This window comes from Pygocentrus nattereri, chromosome 17, assembly GCF_015220715.1.
Source record: "Pygocentrus nattereri isolate fPygNat1 chromosome 17, fPygNat1.pri, whole genome shotgun sequence".
NCBI classification, from domain to species: domain Eukaryota; kingdom Metazoa; phylum Chordata; class Actinopteri; order Characiformes; family Serrasalmidae; genus Pygocentrus; species Pygocentrus nattereri.
The window spans coordinates 17,800,259-17,819,241 of record NC_051227.1 but is presented as its reverse complement, the minus strand read 5'-3'; the positions used below and the strand labels follow the sequence as shown (position 1 = coordinate 17,819,241).

The 18,983-nt window shown below is 39.0% G+C and overlaps 2 protein-coding genes across 2 annotated transcripts in view; both read left to right on the top strand.

Annotated features, from left to right (window-relative positions):
* LOC108440475 (IgGFc-binding protein) overlaps positions 1-5,461 on the top strand; it is a 28,379-nt gene extending 22,918 nt beyond the window's left edge. Inside the window, exons 12-15 of the mRNA XM_037546780.1 lie at positions 886-1,088; positions 2,980-3,360; positions 3,768-4,054; positions 5,255-5,461. Coding sequence (XP_037402677.1) covers positions 886-1,088; positions 2,980-3,360; positions 3,768-4,054; positions 5,255-5,264 — 881 coding nt within the window. The 3' untranslated portion in view covers positions 5,265-5,461. The remainder of the gene's footprint in view (positions 1-885; positions 1,089-2,979; positions 3,361-3,767; positions 4,055-5,254) is intronic.
* Positions 5,462-17,348: 11,887 nt separating this feature from the next.
* The window catches only part of LOC108440474 (calsyntenin-2), a 232,051-nt gene continuing 230,416 nt past the window's right edge, over positions 17,349-18,983 (top strand). The window contains exon 1 of the mRNA XM_017719342.2: positions 17,349-17,564. Coding sequence (XP_017574831.1) covers positions 17,489-17,564 — 76 coding nt within the window. The 5' untranslated portion in view covers positions 17,349-17,488. The remainder of the gene's footprint in view (positions 17,565-18,983) is intronic.

Sequence of the window (18,983 nt, the reverse complement as noted above, 5' to 3'; positions counted from 1 at the left end):
AAATGTGCTTTGATATACATTGTCAAAGTGTCATAATATACTGCTTGCTCACCAGTGTACAGCATATTGCAGTTGTTGGAACAAAAATTTGTTGGTAACTTTACAGGATAAGAAAAAAACTTACTTTACTTTTAATGTATGTCAATGGAACAACATTTTTTTCCAAACAATTTTGGGTTGATTCCTTTGGTCCATGCATCATGAAACTTACATACAATGTCAATGACAACAGGCATTTTTAAATGTCAAAAACTAAAAAAAAAAAAAAAAATGTACAAAATGTAGAGGTTTTCTTCTGACAGCAGCAATATATACGTATATATATATATATATATATATATATATATATATATATATAATGTGTGTGTTTACACATGTACAGTGCATATTTGAAAACAAATGCAAAACAGTCCATTTTGAATGAACCAATTTTGTGATTTTGTCACTAAAACAAATACATGTGCATGCATCCACATTAGTCTACAACAGTTTAGCCCAAACAATCAATTTTATATGGAGTTGTAAGTTGTAAGGAGTTGAAAATGGTCATGTAAAAATGAATAGTGACTAAGTTTGGTATGTAAACTAACACAGTTCTAAGTAGATGTGTAGGACAAAAGTGTAAAATATGAGCCCTTTAATTTTAGCATAATGAAGCTATTTCAGCTCTGGCCAGTTGAGGGCAGTTCACCCCCGACTACTTACTACATATAACTGCCTCATCATCTCTAAGTAGCGACTCTGCTAGTTTCTGAAATATCATATTGAATTGACCTGAACTGACATACTGGCCCAAACCAGTTTGACTGAATTGAATGGAAAAGGATTTGTGACCTTTTCATCGTGATCAAATAAAACAATATTCTGTATGTCATTTAATCGCAGCTGCCCGATGTCCAGCTAACAGCCACTATTCACTCTGTTCCGACAACTGCGTCAACACCTGTGCCAGCCTCACCTGGCTAGGGAGCAGATGTCCGAAGGCGTGTCTGGAGGGCTGCCAGTGTGATGAGGGATTTGTGTGGGACGGTGATGCGTGTGTGCCTCTGAAGGACTGCGGGTGTGTTCATGATGGAAAATATTTGAAGGTATGTTCTGCTGCTCACTCATTTTCACACTGCCAGTGCACGAGGCCTTTAAAGTGCTTTGATTAATGATGTGTGTGCAGGCAGCTAATAGGTATAGATACAGTATGTGTTTATACATAATGCCTTTTACCAGCCATATAATGTCAGTGAACCCAGGCAGCTTTATGTAGCAGTTTCAAAGGTCAGTCCAGCAGCTTTTTTCTTTAACCTCCATATTTGAATCAGAAATATTAACCCTTTAAACTAAGGGTCTGTAACTAAGCCCACATTTTAATTCCTCACTCTCATACCTTACATAGTGCTTTCAAGGTAATTCTGTAATTTAACTGTAGGATGAGGGTTAGGATTAAGAGCTCACAGAAGTGTAAAAAATGTAGCATTGTGTTGCTGCGTGAATGTGTGAATTCAGATGCATTCGTTTTTAATTTTTAAAATCAATTTTAAATATATTTAATAAAATATGCTCATTTTTTTGGCCAGAATAAAATTGTAAAGCTATTTTCAAGTGTAGTAATCCTGTAAAAGCGTGGTGTAGAGGTGAGTGGGGCACAACCTAAAAGAGTTTTGTTTTTGTTAAATAACTTTAAAAATATTTAAGATGGAATAATTATATTTTTATACAAGCAACACATACATCTCCACTACAAACAGACAGTTGAATTTTGTTTCTATCACCTACCATCCATGTACAATTCCCCCGAAAATGTGGAGAAGTGCACTGTTACAGTTTATCCCATGGGTGGGTTAACTGTGACAGACAGAGGGTCTGATTAACACCTACTAGAAAAGTCTGATGAATCAGTCCCAATAAAGTTCATACAAAATAATCATATGTTGTAAAAGTCAGATATTTTCCAACCATGCTGCATTATATATTATCTCTCTATAGGACCAGCAGCTCAATCTGTAGATACATACACACATCAAATTATATGCCAAACTGACATGAGACTGTGTGTCAAACAATGACAGTGATGTCCAGTGAAGGACAGTAAATAAAAACATCACACATCAGTAAAATATGGAACATTATTTCTGAATAACTACAGCTTTACCAACTGTTAAGGTCAATTTCACTGATATACTGTTATACTGTAAAACCAAAACACTAGCATCTGAAAGTTACTAATAAAGATAATTCTTTTTTAATTATTATTATTTTAAAATCTGTGTAAACTAATGGAACAAAAAGACAACATTAACTTTATTTGTCTGTGTTTACTAAATGTGGCATAGTTCTAACACTGTGTAACAGTTAACAGTAGGGAGGCTGTACTGAAGCCTAGCTAGCATTGGCTCTAACCTATTCACATGCTTCAAAATGGTGCTACATTGTCAAAAACAACTTGGTGATTAAAATAATATAAATTTGGATTTTGTGATTTACACAAACAGCATGCAAAAAAACATTTAAAAAGAATACTTACATGCCCTGAAAACACTCTTTAAAATGCTGATGAATTGCTCTGAACTTTGGCGGGAGAATGTGGCCAGAAGCTCACGCTGCTTGACCTTCTCTAACAACGTAAAGCATCAGTGTTAACTTGTGCCCTGCATCATTTTGTTCCCCTATTGCTTTTATTGTCTATAATCCACTACTGGGTATATATTTCTTCTGAATTCTGAATTGCACCAAATGAATTGAGTCTAATCATGGTGAGATTTCATGATGCACTGAATCTCTTTAAAAAGAATCAGAACTGAATTGAATCATTTTGGTCAGTTATACACATTTCTAATGAATGGATAATATGCCTGTAATTAACCCTTTCCAGCTCTCTTCTGCCAAACTTATTTACACCCTCCCAGTTTTAATAGGTCTCATGTCAACATTACTAATATGGAACGCTATGACTGATGCTATGACCCTTATCTTGCTCTTCTGGCATAGACTGGTGAAGTGCTGGTGTCCAAAGGCTGCGATGTGAGGTGTATGTGCCTCCCTGGAGGAGTCCTGCAATGTGAAAATCAGGTGTGCAGCCGCGGGGAGGTGTGTGATGTTCGGGACGGACGTCGAGGGTGCCACCCAGAACTAGGACGGTGTGAGGTCTACCCCAATGCCCTGCTGCAATCATTTGATGGGGCACAAGGCATGGTGGACCAGCCAGGAGCTTTTCAAATGGCCTTCCTGTGTGATGATCGGTCTCCAGAGTGGTTCCGCGTGGTGGCAGATGTCCGTTTGTACGCCAAGACTGCGGTTGCTAGTGTGGCTAACGTTTATGTGTTCTTACAGGGAACGTTCATCACAGTCAACAGTCAGAAACACAGCTGGGTGAGTAAAGAAATGCAAGTCTGTATGAGTGATTAAGGCATGCTGTTAGCTCGATGCTAATTGGCAGGATATAAACTTTTGTTGCCTGCTGGCTACATTAGCCTCGTAGCTCCATTGCAAAACAAAAGAATCAAACTTCAGACACTGAACACGTTTTGGCTGCATTCCAATTTGCATTTAAATTATTTAAATTATTAAAAGTGAACATGAACTGTTATGACCAAAAATGATAGATTTTTCCTTGCCACTGTCGCCCCTGGCTTGCTCACCTGGGGGTTTTACATTCTTGTTAAAACTTTGTCTTTTCTGGAATTCTGTGAAGCTGCTTTGTGACAACATCCGTGCTATACAAATAAATTTGATTTGTTGTGTTAATAGACTTTATTCTTTTTCTGTTTGTCCACCAGGTAAATGGAAAGAAGGTGTCATATCCCAGTGCTCCAGCCAAAGAGGTGTTGATTGAGTATACGGGCGAGAGTGTGGTCATAGAGAGAGCGTCCAGCGTCAGAGTGGAGTACAGCAACACGCAACAGCTCACACTAACCATCAGTGATGGTCTGGCAGGAAAAATGTGCGGCGCTTGTGGCAACTTCAACAGAAACCTGACAGACGATATGGTAACAGCCAGTGGGAGAAATTCCTCCATGCTGCCTGGGGTTGTAGCATCCTGGCAGGCAGACGACTTCTCCAGATGGTAAGTCATTAGTCAAATGAAGGTTATGGTATGGAATGTATACTGCTATACAGTTTAATGCAGTATGGGTGCACAAAGAATGGCAAATAAGTAATAAATAACATTATTGATCTTGTAAAAATATTTTAAAGTCACGGTTCTTCCAACATAATGGTTAGAAAAATGGTTTCATTCAGCATCAAATACAAATTATGAAAGAATATTTAAAGTCCAAATATGTTTAAAAAATATTTATTACAAGTATTGTCTATTTCTACATGATTCTGCATTCAAACATTGAATTAATTGATTCATAACAGTGCTTTTAGCTGGGATGTGTATAGCAGGGGTCAGCGACATGCGACGCTTTTACTGCCTTGCTGTGGCTACACAGCAAAATTCGATTTTTGGTAAAAATAAAATAATCCTCTTTTGCTATAAAGTTCTGTTGAATTTTCTAATGTTAAATTGTCTTAAATGCTGGAGTTAAAGTAGCCTATATCTGCTAATTCACCCTTTAATCCTGAAGGTTGGCACGCAGACTGCTGGTCACCATAGCAGCACAGACAACAGTCTCGCATAGCTAGTAGCTAAAGAATTAGCATAGAGAAAGATTTAGGCAAGCATGGCAAAGAAAGGCAAACATGGATAATTTGGAGACGAATGGACTTATTTGCATATAAATATAAAAAAATGCCAGCAGGCTCCCTGATACTGTTAATCTGCAACGAGAAACTAAACAAGACACTAAAAAGATGCAACGCTATAGTCAGTGTCTTGTTCGAATTGTCCCGTTCCACCTTAAATGGTGCCGCAGTTATTCTGGTGCCTCAGGCACCATTTAAGGTGGAACATGAAATTGAAGCTAATGATAAGCTGACTTCAGCCTTGTAAAAAGTCCAATTTTGAGGGATGTTTTATGAGAAACTGTTGTACTTTTGCTGAAAAGTTTCCTGCCAGAGACGCGAGAAAAGAAGCTGTAGCTGAGCTAAAACTTAAAGCAGAGCAAAGTAAGACTGTGTTTTGTTTATGTATTTTTTTTGCTCATGCAGACATATTTAGAGCCAAGATGGTGAAATGGACATTAAATGTTATTGTTCCCCATTTTTTTGTTTTTGTTGAAAGGACAAAATGGTTCTTCTTAACATTTGGGTTGCAGACCCCTGCTGAGAGTAGTGATGATGAAATTGTAATTCATGAAATTCATTATTTCTGTTTCAGTGGGCTCTAAGGATATGGAAGAAAGTTCACCACTGCAGTGTCTGAATCCGCTGTGAATGAGTTTGAGTCATAATGACTGTGGACCTCTTTTTCTTTCTCTTTTGTACTACTGTGAAAATATTGAAAATATTATTATATACTTTTCTGCAGGTTATGTGTTTAAACAGGAGTTTGGCTCTGATAAATAAATGTATTTGATAATTAAAACTCTATGTTTTTACTGCTTAAGATAAAATGTCAAATATACTTGTGTTACAATACTCAACTATTTGAACGATCAATAAAGGTTCATGTCAATAACAAGGACATTTTTTCTCTTTTTACTCCAGCAAGTTTCAGTTTTGCTACAAAGAGCAAGTCAAACTGACTTGTAGCACTTTCCATGATTTAATTACATAATGCATACTACAATAATGAAACCACTCTGGTTGGTTTTAACATACAAATGCACGTAACTGAGTAGGTTGTGTTGTTTCAGTGAAGTGCAGTGACTTAAGTCTGGAGCACAGGCTTAATATGTTTGGTCAGTGTGGTTTTATTGAGCACTGGCTCCTGGCATCAGCTGTTGGCTGGATGCTATAGTAACAATTTAACTCACTCTGTTAACCTCTAAAATCCCAGGCTTATTGCATTCTAAGGTTTTATTCAGCAACTACAGGGACTTCAATGCAAACTGGCTGAGCTGTTCTTAGGTTATAGAAGTGTGTGTTGAAACTTTGGACCTGTTGGTGAACGCTGACCATTTAAGAAATTAAGTTCTGGTGAAAACAGCCGTTAAATACTAGGTTATTATTTGTTTAGTGTCAGAAAAAAAAACAGAAAACAAACATTTAACAAATAATTAAACATAAGCCTCAAACAAATAAACACCAACTGCCCAGATAAATAACTTTACATATCATCTTCTCATATGCCTAAGACGTGTAAAGAGTAGTGCATGTGTACATTACATTTTACTGTTTTGAGTGTGATAACAGTTTTTATGATTCAGCTGAGTTTGAGTATTCTCAAAGCTGCTGTTTAGTCTTGAACAGTGGTGGAGAGTAACAAAGTAAATGTAATTAGTTGATGTACTTAAGTAGTTTTTTGAGTTTCTGTACTTTACTGAAATTTTTCCATTTTGGGCGACTTTTTACTTTCACTCCACTACATTTCAAAGTCTAATATCTGACTTTTTCCTCCACTACATTTTGAGAAATCTGTCATTCCTTTTGGTTTCTGTGTGTATAAAAACGTGACACGTCAAAACAAAAGAAGCACAAATCAAGAACTCCCATCAGGGCACAGCGGTCACTTTGTTTAGAGCTGGTTTTGACCTGTTGGTCATACCGACCCAGTGCAGCACATGGTTCAACGTCAGCGCAGCAGCATAAAATTTTGGGAGAGTCTGTTCAACATAAATGATGAACTAACCTAACTTTGTGTAAATAGAGCACAATATAGAAATATGTCCACATATGCAGTCGTGACTGACGCGGCTTTTTTCTGAATTTCTACAAACACCATTTTATTTTATAGTAAATTAGTCTGGGCTGGTTTATGTTTATGAACAGAGGCCTACAGATCAACATAGTAAAGGAGCTCATTTGTGATCCTGAGTTTAAAGCCAGTTTTTATTAAACTTAAACTTGGAACTAAGTTGTAAATAAATCTTAAACTGAACCTTTGCTTGTGTGTAAAAAGTGATTTCAGAGCCACTCGGTTCTCCCTGATGGAAACTGTTTACCTTCAGTGTTTTGTGCTTATCATCATTTTAATAGACGTCAGCGTCACTAATTAATGACGTTCTATTAAAAGACTGGTTTACCAAGAGAGACGCTGGAGGATTTTCACCTGAAATGAGTTCATGAAGTGAGCCTTGTTATAAAAATGATAACAGGACATCAGAGCCAGAATGAATCTTTTAGTACTTTTACTTTTGATACTTAAGTACATTTGAAGGTAAATACTTTAGTACTTTTACTCAAGTGGAGGTCTAAAGGGAGGAACTTCTACTTTTACTGGAGTAATATTTTGTATCATATTGTATCTGTACTTTTTTTGTACAATTACTTGATTTCTGTACTTCGTGCACCACTGGTTTTAAAACCATAATTGGCCAAATGGAAGCATAATGTTAAGCTTGTATGTGTGTAATTTGACTATATCAAATATTGAATATGAATATATCAATAGAGGTAAACTCGACAGCTAATATTTTTAAAAAGCTTCTGTATAGAACCGTATGAACCACATTCTCAGATTTAATCTGAAGAACCCTTTAGCAATGCAAAAGAACCCTTTAATCATGCAAAGTGTTCCTTGATTGTTCATGGTTCTATATAGAACCATTTTCTTTACTAAAGAACCCTTGAAGAACCATCATTATAAGTGTGTAGAGCTGGTGTAGGCCAGAAATACAGAACTACTAACATGAGCACAGAGAATTATTATAATTTTTATAATATTTATAATGTATCATTATAACATAATGTATCATCATCAAGCAGCTCAAACACAAAATTATGAATGTTGTTTACCTTTAATGATGCAATCGGCTCATGAGACAGTGCCAAAAGTCAGTTTTCTTATTTCTTCCTCAAATTATAACTGAAAATAAATGAATAAATACAATTTGTGATGTGATGAAGTTGATGACTTTTACCAAAACATATAATAATAAGGAGGCATCATGAAAATAAATGATGTAAAATGATTGTTTCTAACTTGTTACACTACATGAAACACGTATGCATACTTTTGAACATTTTGGATAAACACACACACACACACATCTTCTAAGCAGCTTATCCCCTGGATCGCAGGGACCACTGGGTGGAAAGCAGGACACACCCTGGACAGGTCACCAGTCCATCACAGGGCAGAGAGACAGACACATACATTTGCACACACACTCACACCTAGGGGCAATTTAGCATATCCAGTTGGCCTGACTGCATGTCACTGAACTGTGGGAGGAAACCAATGCAGACATGGGGAGGACATGCAAACTCCAAACTCCATAGAGAAAGGACCCTGGTCGCTCAGCCGGGGAATTGAATGCAGGGCCTTTTTGCTGTGAGGCAAAATAAAGTATATCACTGTAGTGGTGATGCTTTTAGAGTTTTAGGGAGTTTAAAGTGTTCACTTCACAGGCTACCACAGCTATGGCTCTGTTCTGTGCCGATTAAAGACAGTGTATGATAAGTAGGCTCTGAAGAGTTCTCTCAGCAGACTGGAGTTATGCTAATGATAGAGCTAAAGTTTGAGCAGCTCCAGCTTCAACTCAGAGATCAAACCCTTCACACCTGAGGCAGACCGCTAAAGACTTTCTGCTTCACAGAGTGGCCTAGAAGATATAAGTGAAACACTGAAGTGAAAACTTCGCATCAGAGACACAAAGCAGTTCGACATCCTGGAAAGATGTTGGAGATCTTTAAAAGTTTGCAAAAAGTTCTTTAAAAGTTTCAGGCACAATGAAAATAATGATCTGAAGTGACTCACTGTACAAAATTGTCAAAGTACTGATTATTAATACAAATGTACTGAAATCATCCCACTATAAAAAGAAATATATTGGTATATATTGCCAATATGTTCCAAAATGTAAGTGTATTGAATTATATATATTGTATATGTGACCCAGGATGATAATCGGCTAAGATCATGCACATGTGTCTATGTCCTTTTAGTGCTATACTTGTGAGGACACCATGTCCTCACTATGATAGGAATATATGCATTTTGCTGGTCCTCTCTTGAACATGTGTTGTTTTCATCACGATTACTTTTTTAATTTGAAAATGAGCAGAAAATTTGCATTTTGGATACTGAGGTTAAGGTTTGGTTTAGGTTTAGGTGTAGTATTGTTTAACTACAGTAAGACACAAATCCTCATATGTCCTCATATGTACAGCAAGACAAATCTATTGCCACCTTAACAAGCTCCTACTCATCTGGGAAGGCTTTACACTAGATGTTGGAACATTGCTGTGAGGATTTGTTTGCATTCAGCCAGAAGAGCCTTAATAAGGTTAAAACAATCAGTTCTAGAACTCGTCACAAAGGTATTGGGTGGAGCTCCATCACTCCAAGAAAACAACCCAACGCTGGGGGGCTTTAAAACCCTCTAGCCCATGCTTGGCATTGGGCATGGTGGCCTAAGGCTCACATGTGGTTGCTGTAGTGCGTCCTATTCTATTAGTCAATGCCCTTATATGGAGATTGTACAAGCTGTCTGTGTGCAGTTGAACGCCTGTGTGAGGAATGGGTACAAAATTCACTCATTAGAAGGGGTGTCTGGATGTTTTTGGTTCTATAGTGTGCCATTGTGAAATGATATGAGAACAAGCCAGCTGCCAGATCAGAGCTCTGACAGCAGAGGGAGCCAGAGTCCATAGAAGTGTGAAGAAAATGTACAATGAGGACAAACTTACTGTATCATAAATAATAACTACTATTGCCACTGATAACACCAACAACCTTCATTCATGCAGGTTTCATACAGAGTGATTCAAAGTGCTTCAAAATCAGAAAGAATTTATAATACAACTATAAAATCACAAAAGAATATTAAAGCAAAAAGATGAGCAAGAAATGAACCAAAATAAATGAATCAAAAATATTAATTATGATGACTTAATTTTCCCATTAATGATACTTGGTAATTCTCTGAATCACACAGTGCAGCAGATGAATTTCAGCTGAAATTATGTTCGCAATATTAGCCGCTCAGCTCTCTGCCAGTTAAGAGACGTGCTTCTTCATCATTGGCTGTGTTTTTTCGTTAAGCTCCCTGCGGACAGAATTAATGACGCCAAACCACAGACATTTAAAGTGTTTTAAGTCATTAAATAAAACAACATGTTTTATACACTCACTGAACACGTTATAATTGAATCTTATCCTTAGAATCTACATAAGAAGTTACATAAGGAGCCCAAGCGCATCATTTAAAACCATTTATCAGCAAAAAGAGTGCATTTATGTTTGTAAAACCACCATGTATCTGTAGAGCAAATGCAAAAGTGAAATGTAACAGGAATTTATTACTTTCTGGTCTCTACACTGTTAGAAATGAAGGTTCTGTGCAGGTACAGTTTTCATACATCAAAGCACAAACAACATAAATGGGCCCTCAAAGGTACAGAAGTGGTTTTAAGGTCTAATTGTGAAACTTAAGTAAGTTTTTCCAGGTGAAAAGTTCGTATTTGTACCTTTTTTCATAACCGAATGTTTTAAAACAGAAAAGTAGAATAAAAGTCCTGGAGGCGAGACGGGGTGTGTGGAGTCAGTACAGCTTAGAAAATATCATTTCAGTGGATTATGGTTCAGTTATGTTCCCTGACTAAAGGTACTGAGATGTTGAGGGTCCCATCCCAGTGTCAAGAGGGGTCCTGCCCCAGTGACAGTTTCATACCTTTATTTCTGAGAGTGTAGTCCTGTGAGCTAATTTGAAGAATGAAGTTGTTGTATTGGCCTGCAAAGAATATGCATAGCTCCCTGTCAGCCTATTGCCTTAAGCTGTTGGAAGATATTGCATTGTGTCTTCTTGTGGCTGTAAATGCAAATTTGCATTTGTGGCCTGTAATGGAGAAATAGATGCATTGTTATGAATATATCACACAGTCTAACACAGAATGTACTGTAACGCAGTTCTAATACATTACATTAAAGTGTTTTAGCATGTAAACATGTGCTCAGAAACAAATTCAGATTCAATATGATGGCCAGGCATGTGTACACCGCAGCCAGATAGCTGTGAATGTATCAATTTTGTTATAATAAACCTGTGTGTGTGTGTGTGTGTGTGTGTGTGTGTGTGTGTGTGTGTGTGTGTGTGTGGTGTGTGTGTGTGTGTGTGTGTATGTGTGTGTGCATACATTGTGTAGTGTATCCTGGAATATATCCATGAATATGAGCGTGCAGATGTGTGTCTGTGTGGTTATATGAGACAGATGTTACTCTATGTTATGGTTTGTTTAACTGAATGCAAGGCAGCCAGTCTATCAGCTCTGTGTTCACTGTGTACTGTTCTTATCAGGCCTGGGACACCTAAATATGCAAATTTTCAGACTTGCTCCCTCAAAACTATGGCAAACCTTCAGCCTAACTGATGCTTTTTGTGATCAAAACCATTTAGACTGTCATTTAGTCCACTTACGCTAATTAGGAAAACTGGAAGTCTGGCCAGTTGTCTTTCCATACTTTGGTCTGGAAAAGCACAAATTACATTTTCTTCTGTTCACAATTGTCTGTATTTTTAGAATACATTTAAACAAATAGATTCAAATTTGTTTGAGTTATTTGCTTTATTTACAATGACTGTTCATGATTCCTTTGGCAGGAACAATCAGACTGTAAGACTCTGCTTCTTGCTTCCCAGGCTTGAAAGAGCTGAGCTCTTCGATGTCTCTGTACATCTGTTCACAAGCATCTGGATGTCAGCTTTGGTCTCCAACTTATATCTTCAGGTAGCACCTTTGGCAACACCCTTCTGCACTCATTCTCCCTTCATTTCTTAATCTTCAACAATGCTGTACACTTATATATTTACATTTACGGTTTCTTATTTAACAAAACCTGCACTTATTATTTGTCCTGAAGGGTTCAAACTTGTGCTCATTTAGGTTAGACTATGAGTGAGGTCTTCAGGTCATGAGCTCTGAGTCATTGTCCTCCATCCCTGGTCCTGGAGAGACTAGTTCCAACAACAGTGTGCCACACCTGCTCTAGCTAATCAACCTCTTCCCAAGGCCTTGATTGGCTGTATTAGAGTTAAGTAAGGGGCAGGGCAGCTTATTGAATCCAGGTGTTAACTAAACAGTGGTGGACAGTAACTAAGTAAATGTAATTAGTTGGACTCGTTTCAGTGACTTTTCACTTTCACTCCACTACATTTCAGAGTCTATTATCTGACTTTTTCCTCCACTACATTTTGAGAAATCTGTCATTCCTTTTGGTTTCTGTGTGTATAAAAACATGACATGTCAAAACAAAAGAAGCACAAATCAAGAGCACCAATCAGGGCACAGTGGTCACTTTGTTTAGAGCTGGTTTTGACCTATTGGTCATACCGACCCAGTGCAGCACACGGTTCAACATCAGCGCAGCAGCGTAAAATTTTGGGAGAGTCTGTTCAACATAAATGATGAACTAACCTAACTTTGTGTAAATAGAGCACAATATAGAAATATGTCCACATATGCAGTCGTGACTGACGCGGCTTTTTTCTGAATTTCTACAAACACCATTTCATTTTATAGTAAATTAGTCTGGGCTGGTTTATGTTTATGAACAGAGACCTACAGATCAACATAGTAAAGGAGCTCATTTGTGATCCTGAGTTTAAAGCCAGTTTTTATTAAACTTAAACTTGGAACTAAGTTGTAAATAAATCTTAAACTGAAACTTTGCTTGTGTGTAAAAGTGATTTCAGAGCCACTCGGTTCTCCCTGATGGAAACTGTTTACCTTCAGTGTTTTGTGCTTATCATCATTTTAATAGACGTCAGCGTCACTAATTAATGATGTTCTATTAAAAGACTGGTTTACCAAGAGAGACGCTGGAGGATTTTCACCTGAAATGAGTTCATGAAGTGAGCCTTGTTATAAAAATGATAACAGGACATCAGAGCCAGAATGAATCTTTTAGTACTTTTACTTTTGATACTTCAGTACATTTGAAGGTAAATACTTTAGTACTTTTACTCAAGTGGAGGTCTAAAGGGAGGAACTTCTACTTTTACTGGAGTAATGTGTTACTTTGGGTATCTGAACTTTAACTCAAGTACATGGTTTGTGTACTTCGTCCATCACGAGAACTAAACTCTGTCATGAAGCAGCTTTACAGAAAAATCCAAGTCTGAGCACTCGTGAGTGTCGCCAGTGGTGACAGTGGCAAGGAAAAACTCCCTAAGAGCAAGAGGAAGAAACACTGAGAGGAACCAAGGCTCAGAAGTGGAGCCCATCCTCCTATGGAGACCACTGCTCTGAGTACTGTATCAGTCTGTTAGTTGGTCCACATAGCAGTGCTTAAAGTAGACATCTTAATGTAAAGGTAAATTAATGGTGAGTGAAAGTTGGCTGTGCTGTGCTGTGCTGTGCTGTGCCGCTGTCCGCGGTGCTGAAAACATGAAGAACTTGACATTCACACTGTAATTTAACTCTCCTCGGTCTTGATGACTGTGTGCGCATGTATACGGACATGTTTACTCCAGTGTAAAGGTTTTAACACCCCAGTCAAATGATGTTTTGTTGCATTTGTTGTAGATGTTTTGTTGTATTGTCCAAGTAAAAGTAAGTTCAGACATGCTTTACATAAAACACACTTATGCACATTTTAATGCATCAGTTCTGTTCATTTGCTGAAATGACATACTTGAAAAAAGTTACGGTACATTTAATCTTTCACGTTTTATTCAATATGTGAAACACAGCAAATAAACAGAAATTGTGATGTAAAAATGGCAGAAAGCTTCCAAATGTAAGTGTATTCTCTGTATAAATTCAACTGAATTGTGTTTGCATGTCGCTGTTGTTGGAAGAAAACCTTGTATCTCCAAAATGGTAAACATGCTTTACTTTTAATGTAAGTCAAAGGAGCCAGACTTTTTCCCCCAAGTCATTTTGGGCCGTTTATTTTGGTCCATTCATCATGAAATTTACACACAATGTAAAGGGCTGGCATTTTCAAATCATGTCAAAAACCGAAGAACAACAAAAATGGAGAAATTAGGTTTTGTTTCTCAACAACAGCGAAATGTATCTGAGTGCACATACACTCCCAAGCCCAAAATGGCCTTTTAATGGTCTTAACAGCAAAGAAAGAGTAAATAAATTAGCAAGAACTAAATACACAGATGAGGTAAAATAGTGTGGGTTTTTTTTTTCCCCACACTATTTTCCCTTTGAATGCTTTTAAACTGTACCACGGACTCTACAATGTCTCAAACTGTACCATGAGCCCTTCGAGCTTCAAGTACAGCTCGGTGTGACCAGCCATCCTTCAAGGCGCATGAAAGACAAGCGTCATGAATGTTCTCCGTACTGGTACCCAGGTGGTGGAAAGAACTCCCACTGGCTGTCCGAACAGCAGAGTCTCTCACAGCCTTCAAACACAGACTGAAGAGACGTCTCTTTACCCAGCACTTAAATGAGCACTGAATTAAGTATTGACTGTCATGTATTGTACTGCACTTATGTATTGTAGTGTATTGTATTGTATTGTAGTGTATTATACTGTATTGTAGTGTATAGTATTGTATTGTAGTGTAGTGTATTATATTGTATTGTAGTGTATTGTATTGTATTGTTGTGTAGTGTATTATACTGTATTGTAGTGTATTGTATTGTATTGTTGTGTAGTGTATTATACTGTATTGTAGTGTATTGTAATGTATTGTAGTGTATTGCATTGTATTATATTGTAATGTACTGTAATGTATTGTATTGCATTGTAGCGTATTATACTGTATTGTAGTGTATTACACTGTATTGTAGTGTATTATACTGTATTATAGTGCGTTGTATTGTAAACCAGCCATTAGGGGTGTACTTTGTGTACTTCTGGTGCCGGTCCCAAGCCCGGATTAAATGGTGAGGGTTGTGTCAGGAAGGGCATCCAGCGTAAAACAGTGGACTTTTTAACCAGGTTGTTTAACAAAATCCTGGAGAGTGAGAGGATGCCTGATGAGTGGAGAAGCAGTGTACTGGTCCCCATTTTTAAGAACAAGGGTGATGTGCAGAGCTGCAGTAACTACAGAGGTATAAAGTTGATGAGCCGCACCATGAAGGTATGGGAAAGAGTTGTTGAAGCAAGGCTAAGGCGAGAGGTTCAGATCAGCGAGCAGCAGTTTGGTTTCATGCCCAGAAAGAGTACCACAGATGCAATTTTTGCATTGAGAGTGTTGGTAGAGAAGAACAGAGAAGGTCAGAAGGAGCTACATTGTGTCTTTGTGGATCTAGAGAAGTCATATGATAGGGTGCCAAGAGAGGAACTGTGGTACTGTATGAGGAAGTCAGGTGTAGCTGAAAAGTATGTTAGGGTGGTGCAGGACATGTATGAGGATAGTGAGACAGTGGTGAGGTGTGCAGTTGGAGTGACAAATGGTTTCAAGGTGAAGGTCGGGTTACATCAGGGATCAGCTTTGAGCCCCTTCTTGTTTGCAATGGTGATGGAAAGGTTGACAGATGAGGTCAGGCAGGAGGCTCCATGGACCATGATGTTTGCAGATGACATTGTAAACTGTGGTGAGAGTAGAGAGCAGGTGGAAGAGAATCTGGAGAGGTGGAGGTTTGCACTAGAGAGGAGAGGAATGAAGGTCAGTAGAGACAAGACAGAATACATATGTGTGAATGAGAGGGAGACAGGTGGAAAGGTGAAGCTGCTAGGAGTAGAGGTCGTAAAGGTGGATGACTTCAAATATCTTGGGTCAACCATCCGGAGCAATGGACAGTGTAGAAAAGAGGTGAAGAAGAGGGTGCAGGCAGGATGGAGTGGGTGGAGACGGGTGTCAGGGCTGATGTGTGACAGAAGGATAGCAGCAAGAGTGAAAGGGAAGGTTTACAAGACAGTAGTGCGTCCTGCTATGATGTATGGTTTGGAGACTGTGGCAATGTGGCTCTGTCTAAAAGACAGGAGGCTGAGCTGGAGGTGGCGGAGATGAAGATGCTGAGATTTTCGTTGGGAGTGACAAGGCTGGACAAGATTAGAAATGAGCAGATCAGAGGGACAGTGAAGGTGGAGCAGTTTGGAGATAAAGACAGAGAGGCCAGGTTGAGATGGTTTGGACATGTGTTGAGGAGGAATAGTGGATATATTGGTCAAAGAATGTTGGAGATGGAGCTGCCGGGTAGAAGGAGAAGAGGTAGACCTCAGAGAAGGTTTATGGATGTAGTGAAGGTGGACAAGGAGATGGTTGGTGTAATAGAGGCAGTGGATAGGGCAAGATGGAGGCAGATGATCTGCTGTGGCAACCCCTAAAGAGAGCAGCCGAAAGAAGAAGAGGAGGAAGAAGATAGTGCATTGTTTTGTATTGTAGTGTAGTGTGTTGTATTGTAGTGTAGTGTATTGTAGTGTAGTGTATTGTAGTGTGTTGTATTGTATTGTAGTGTAGTGTACTGTAGTGTGTTGTATTGTAGTGTAGTGTACTGTAGTGTGTTGTATTGTAGTGTAGTGTATTGTAGTGTGTTGTATTGTATTGTAGTGTAGTGTACTGTAGTGTATTGTATTGTAGTGTAGTGTACTGTAGTGTGTTGTATTGTATTGTAGTGTACTGTAGTGTGTTGTATTGTATTGTAGTGTAGTGTAGTGTGTTGTATTGTAGTGTAGTGTATTGTAGTGTGTTGTGTTGTATTGTATTGTAGTGTATTGTAGTGTGTTGTATTGTAGTGTAGTGTAGTGGGTTGTATTTTATTGTAGTGTATTATAGTGTGTTGTATTGTAGTGTAGTGTACTGTAGTGTATTGTATTGTAGTGTAGTGTACTGTAGTGTGTTGTATTGTAGTGTAGTGTACTGTAGTGTGTTGTATTGTATTGTAGTGTACTGTAGTGTGTTGTATTGTATTGTAGTGTAGTGTAGTGTGTTGTATTGTATTGCACTGTTCTGTGTTCAACTCTTTTCCTTTTCTCTCTGTATCTACAGTGACTTGTTTCTAGCAGTATCTGAGCTCAGGACCGTCTTTCTCTCTAACCTACTGGTAACTAACAAACATACTTTCTCTAGATGGACAAAGCACTTCTTGTAAGTCGCTCTGGATAAGAGCGTCTGCTAAATGCTGTAAATGTAAATGTAAAGGTTGAAGTTTAGTAGATAAACTTTTACAGACGTACAGAAAGAAGAGCCAGTACTGCTCCACTCAGCACTGAGGGCTTCAAACAACTGAAAAACACTGCTGAGCGAGTTTGCGTTTAATGTGAGACCAAATAACCAAATATTCCATCAGTACAAGCATTAGTCACTGTGTGTGTGTGTGTCTGTGTGTGTGTGCGCGCGCGCACTCGCGCGTGTGTGTGTGGTGTGTATGCGTGGCGCGCGCGTGCGTACCCTCCCTCCCTCCGACGTCACGCTCCGGTCCAGAGTGTCTCGCGCTCTCCCGTTTGAGTCTCATCAGAGCGGGACAGCGCAACCTCTCGCGCGCACAGGACAGCGTGTGAGAGCGCGAGCGCGCGTGTGAGGGAGAAAGAGCGCGTGCGAGGGGCAAACCCGAAACGTTTCGCTTTGTTTTGTTGTTGTAGTTTTTGTTTCTGGGCGACATGCAGACCCCCAGCATCGTCCTCGCGCTTCTGCTGTGTCTCGCGCTCGGACTGTCTTCCGTCCTGTCGGCTAAAGGTAGGAGCAGAGAGAGAGAGAGAGAGAGAGAGTGTGTGTGTGTGTGTGAGTGTGTGAGTGTGTGTGTGTGTGTGGGGGGGGGGGGGGGGGGGGGTGTTTGCGCTATCTAGTGCTGTGCTGGATGTTGTGGCCATGTGGAGAGACAAGTTTCCACTGAAACGACAGACTGACCCGTTTGGTAAAAGAAGAGTGTCAACACTGGCCTGTTATCCGCGGAAGAAAGGACAGTAACATCAGTAAAGCTGCTTCTTTACCTGATTGTAATGTGTTCATCATTCCACGTGAATGAAACACGGCACAGCAGGAAACAGGAAACATCCAGAGCACTTTTAACCTTGGAAGTAAACTGAGAGGTTAAATATGATATTAATGACCTTCTGGATCATCAAGCAATGCTGCCTGAGAACTTTTCATACATGGATTTATGGAGCATCTAAAGGCAGGACCCCTATGCTCGCTGAACTATATGATGTGTTTAAGTTCTGAATGATGATGTAACTCAAAACAACAAAACATATCCATCTCCATGTATCACTTTACAGGAGGAGGAAAAAACGTACTTCACCTTTACTGTAAGTCAAAGGAGCCGGACTTTTTTCCAAGTCATTTTGGGCTGTTTCTTTTTGTCCATTCATCAGGAAATTCACACACGATGTAAAAGACAGCAGTGAATTTGTAGTTGTGTCAAAAACTTAAAAAAAAATAAATAAATGGAGATGAAATGTTTGGTTCCGACAGCAGTGATCACACACACACACACACACACACACACACACACACACACACACACACACACACACACAGATCAGGCATAACATTATGACCACGCTCTATTTCTCCACTTATTGTCCATTTTATCAGCTCCACTTACTCTATTGGAGCACTTTATAGTTCTACAGTTACAGACTGTAGTCCATCTGTTTCTCTGATACTTTGTTACCCCCTTTTACCCTGTTCTTCAGTGGTCAGGACCCCCATGGACCCTCACAGAGCAGGTACTAGCAGTGACACCTATCGTCTCTAACTTTGCAGGAGTATTTAATAGAGTGGACAGTGAGTGGACAAAGTGTTTAAAAACCCTAGCAGCACTGCTGTGTCTAATCCACTCGTACCAGCACAACACACACTAACCCAAATAATACCTGCTCTGTGGTGGTCCGATGGGCGTCCTGACCACTGAAGAACAGGGTAAAAGGGGGTAACAAAGTATCAGAGAAACAGATGGACTACAGTCTGTAACTGTAGAGCTACAAAGTGCAGCTATACAGTAAGTGGAGCTGATAAAATGGACACTGAGCGTAGAAACAAGGAGGTGGTCATAATGTTATGCCTGATCTGTGTATGTGTGTGCGTGTGTGTGTGTGTGTGTGTGTGTGCGTGTGTGTGTGTATATATATATATATATATATATATATATAT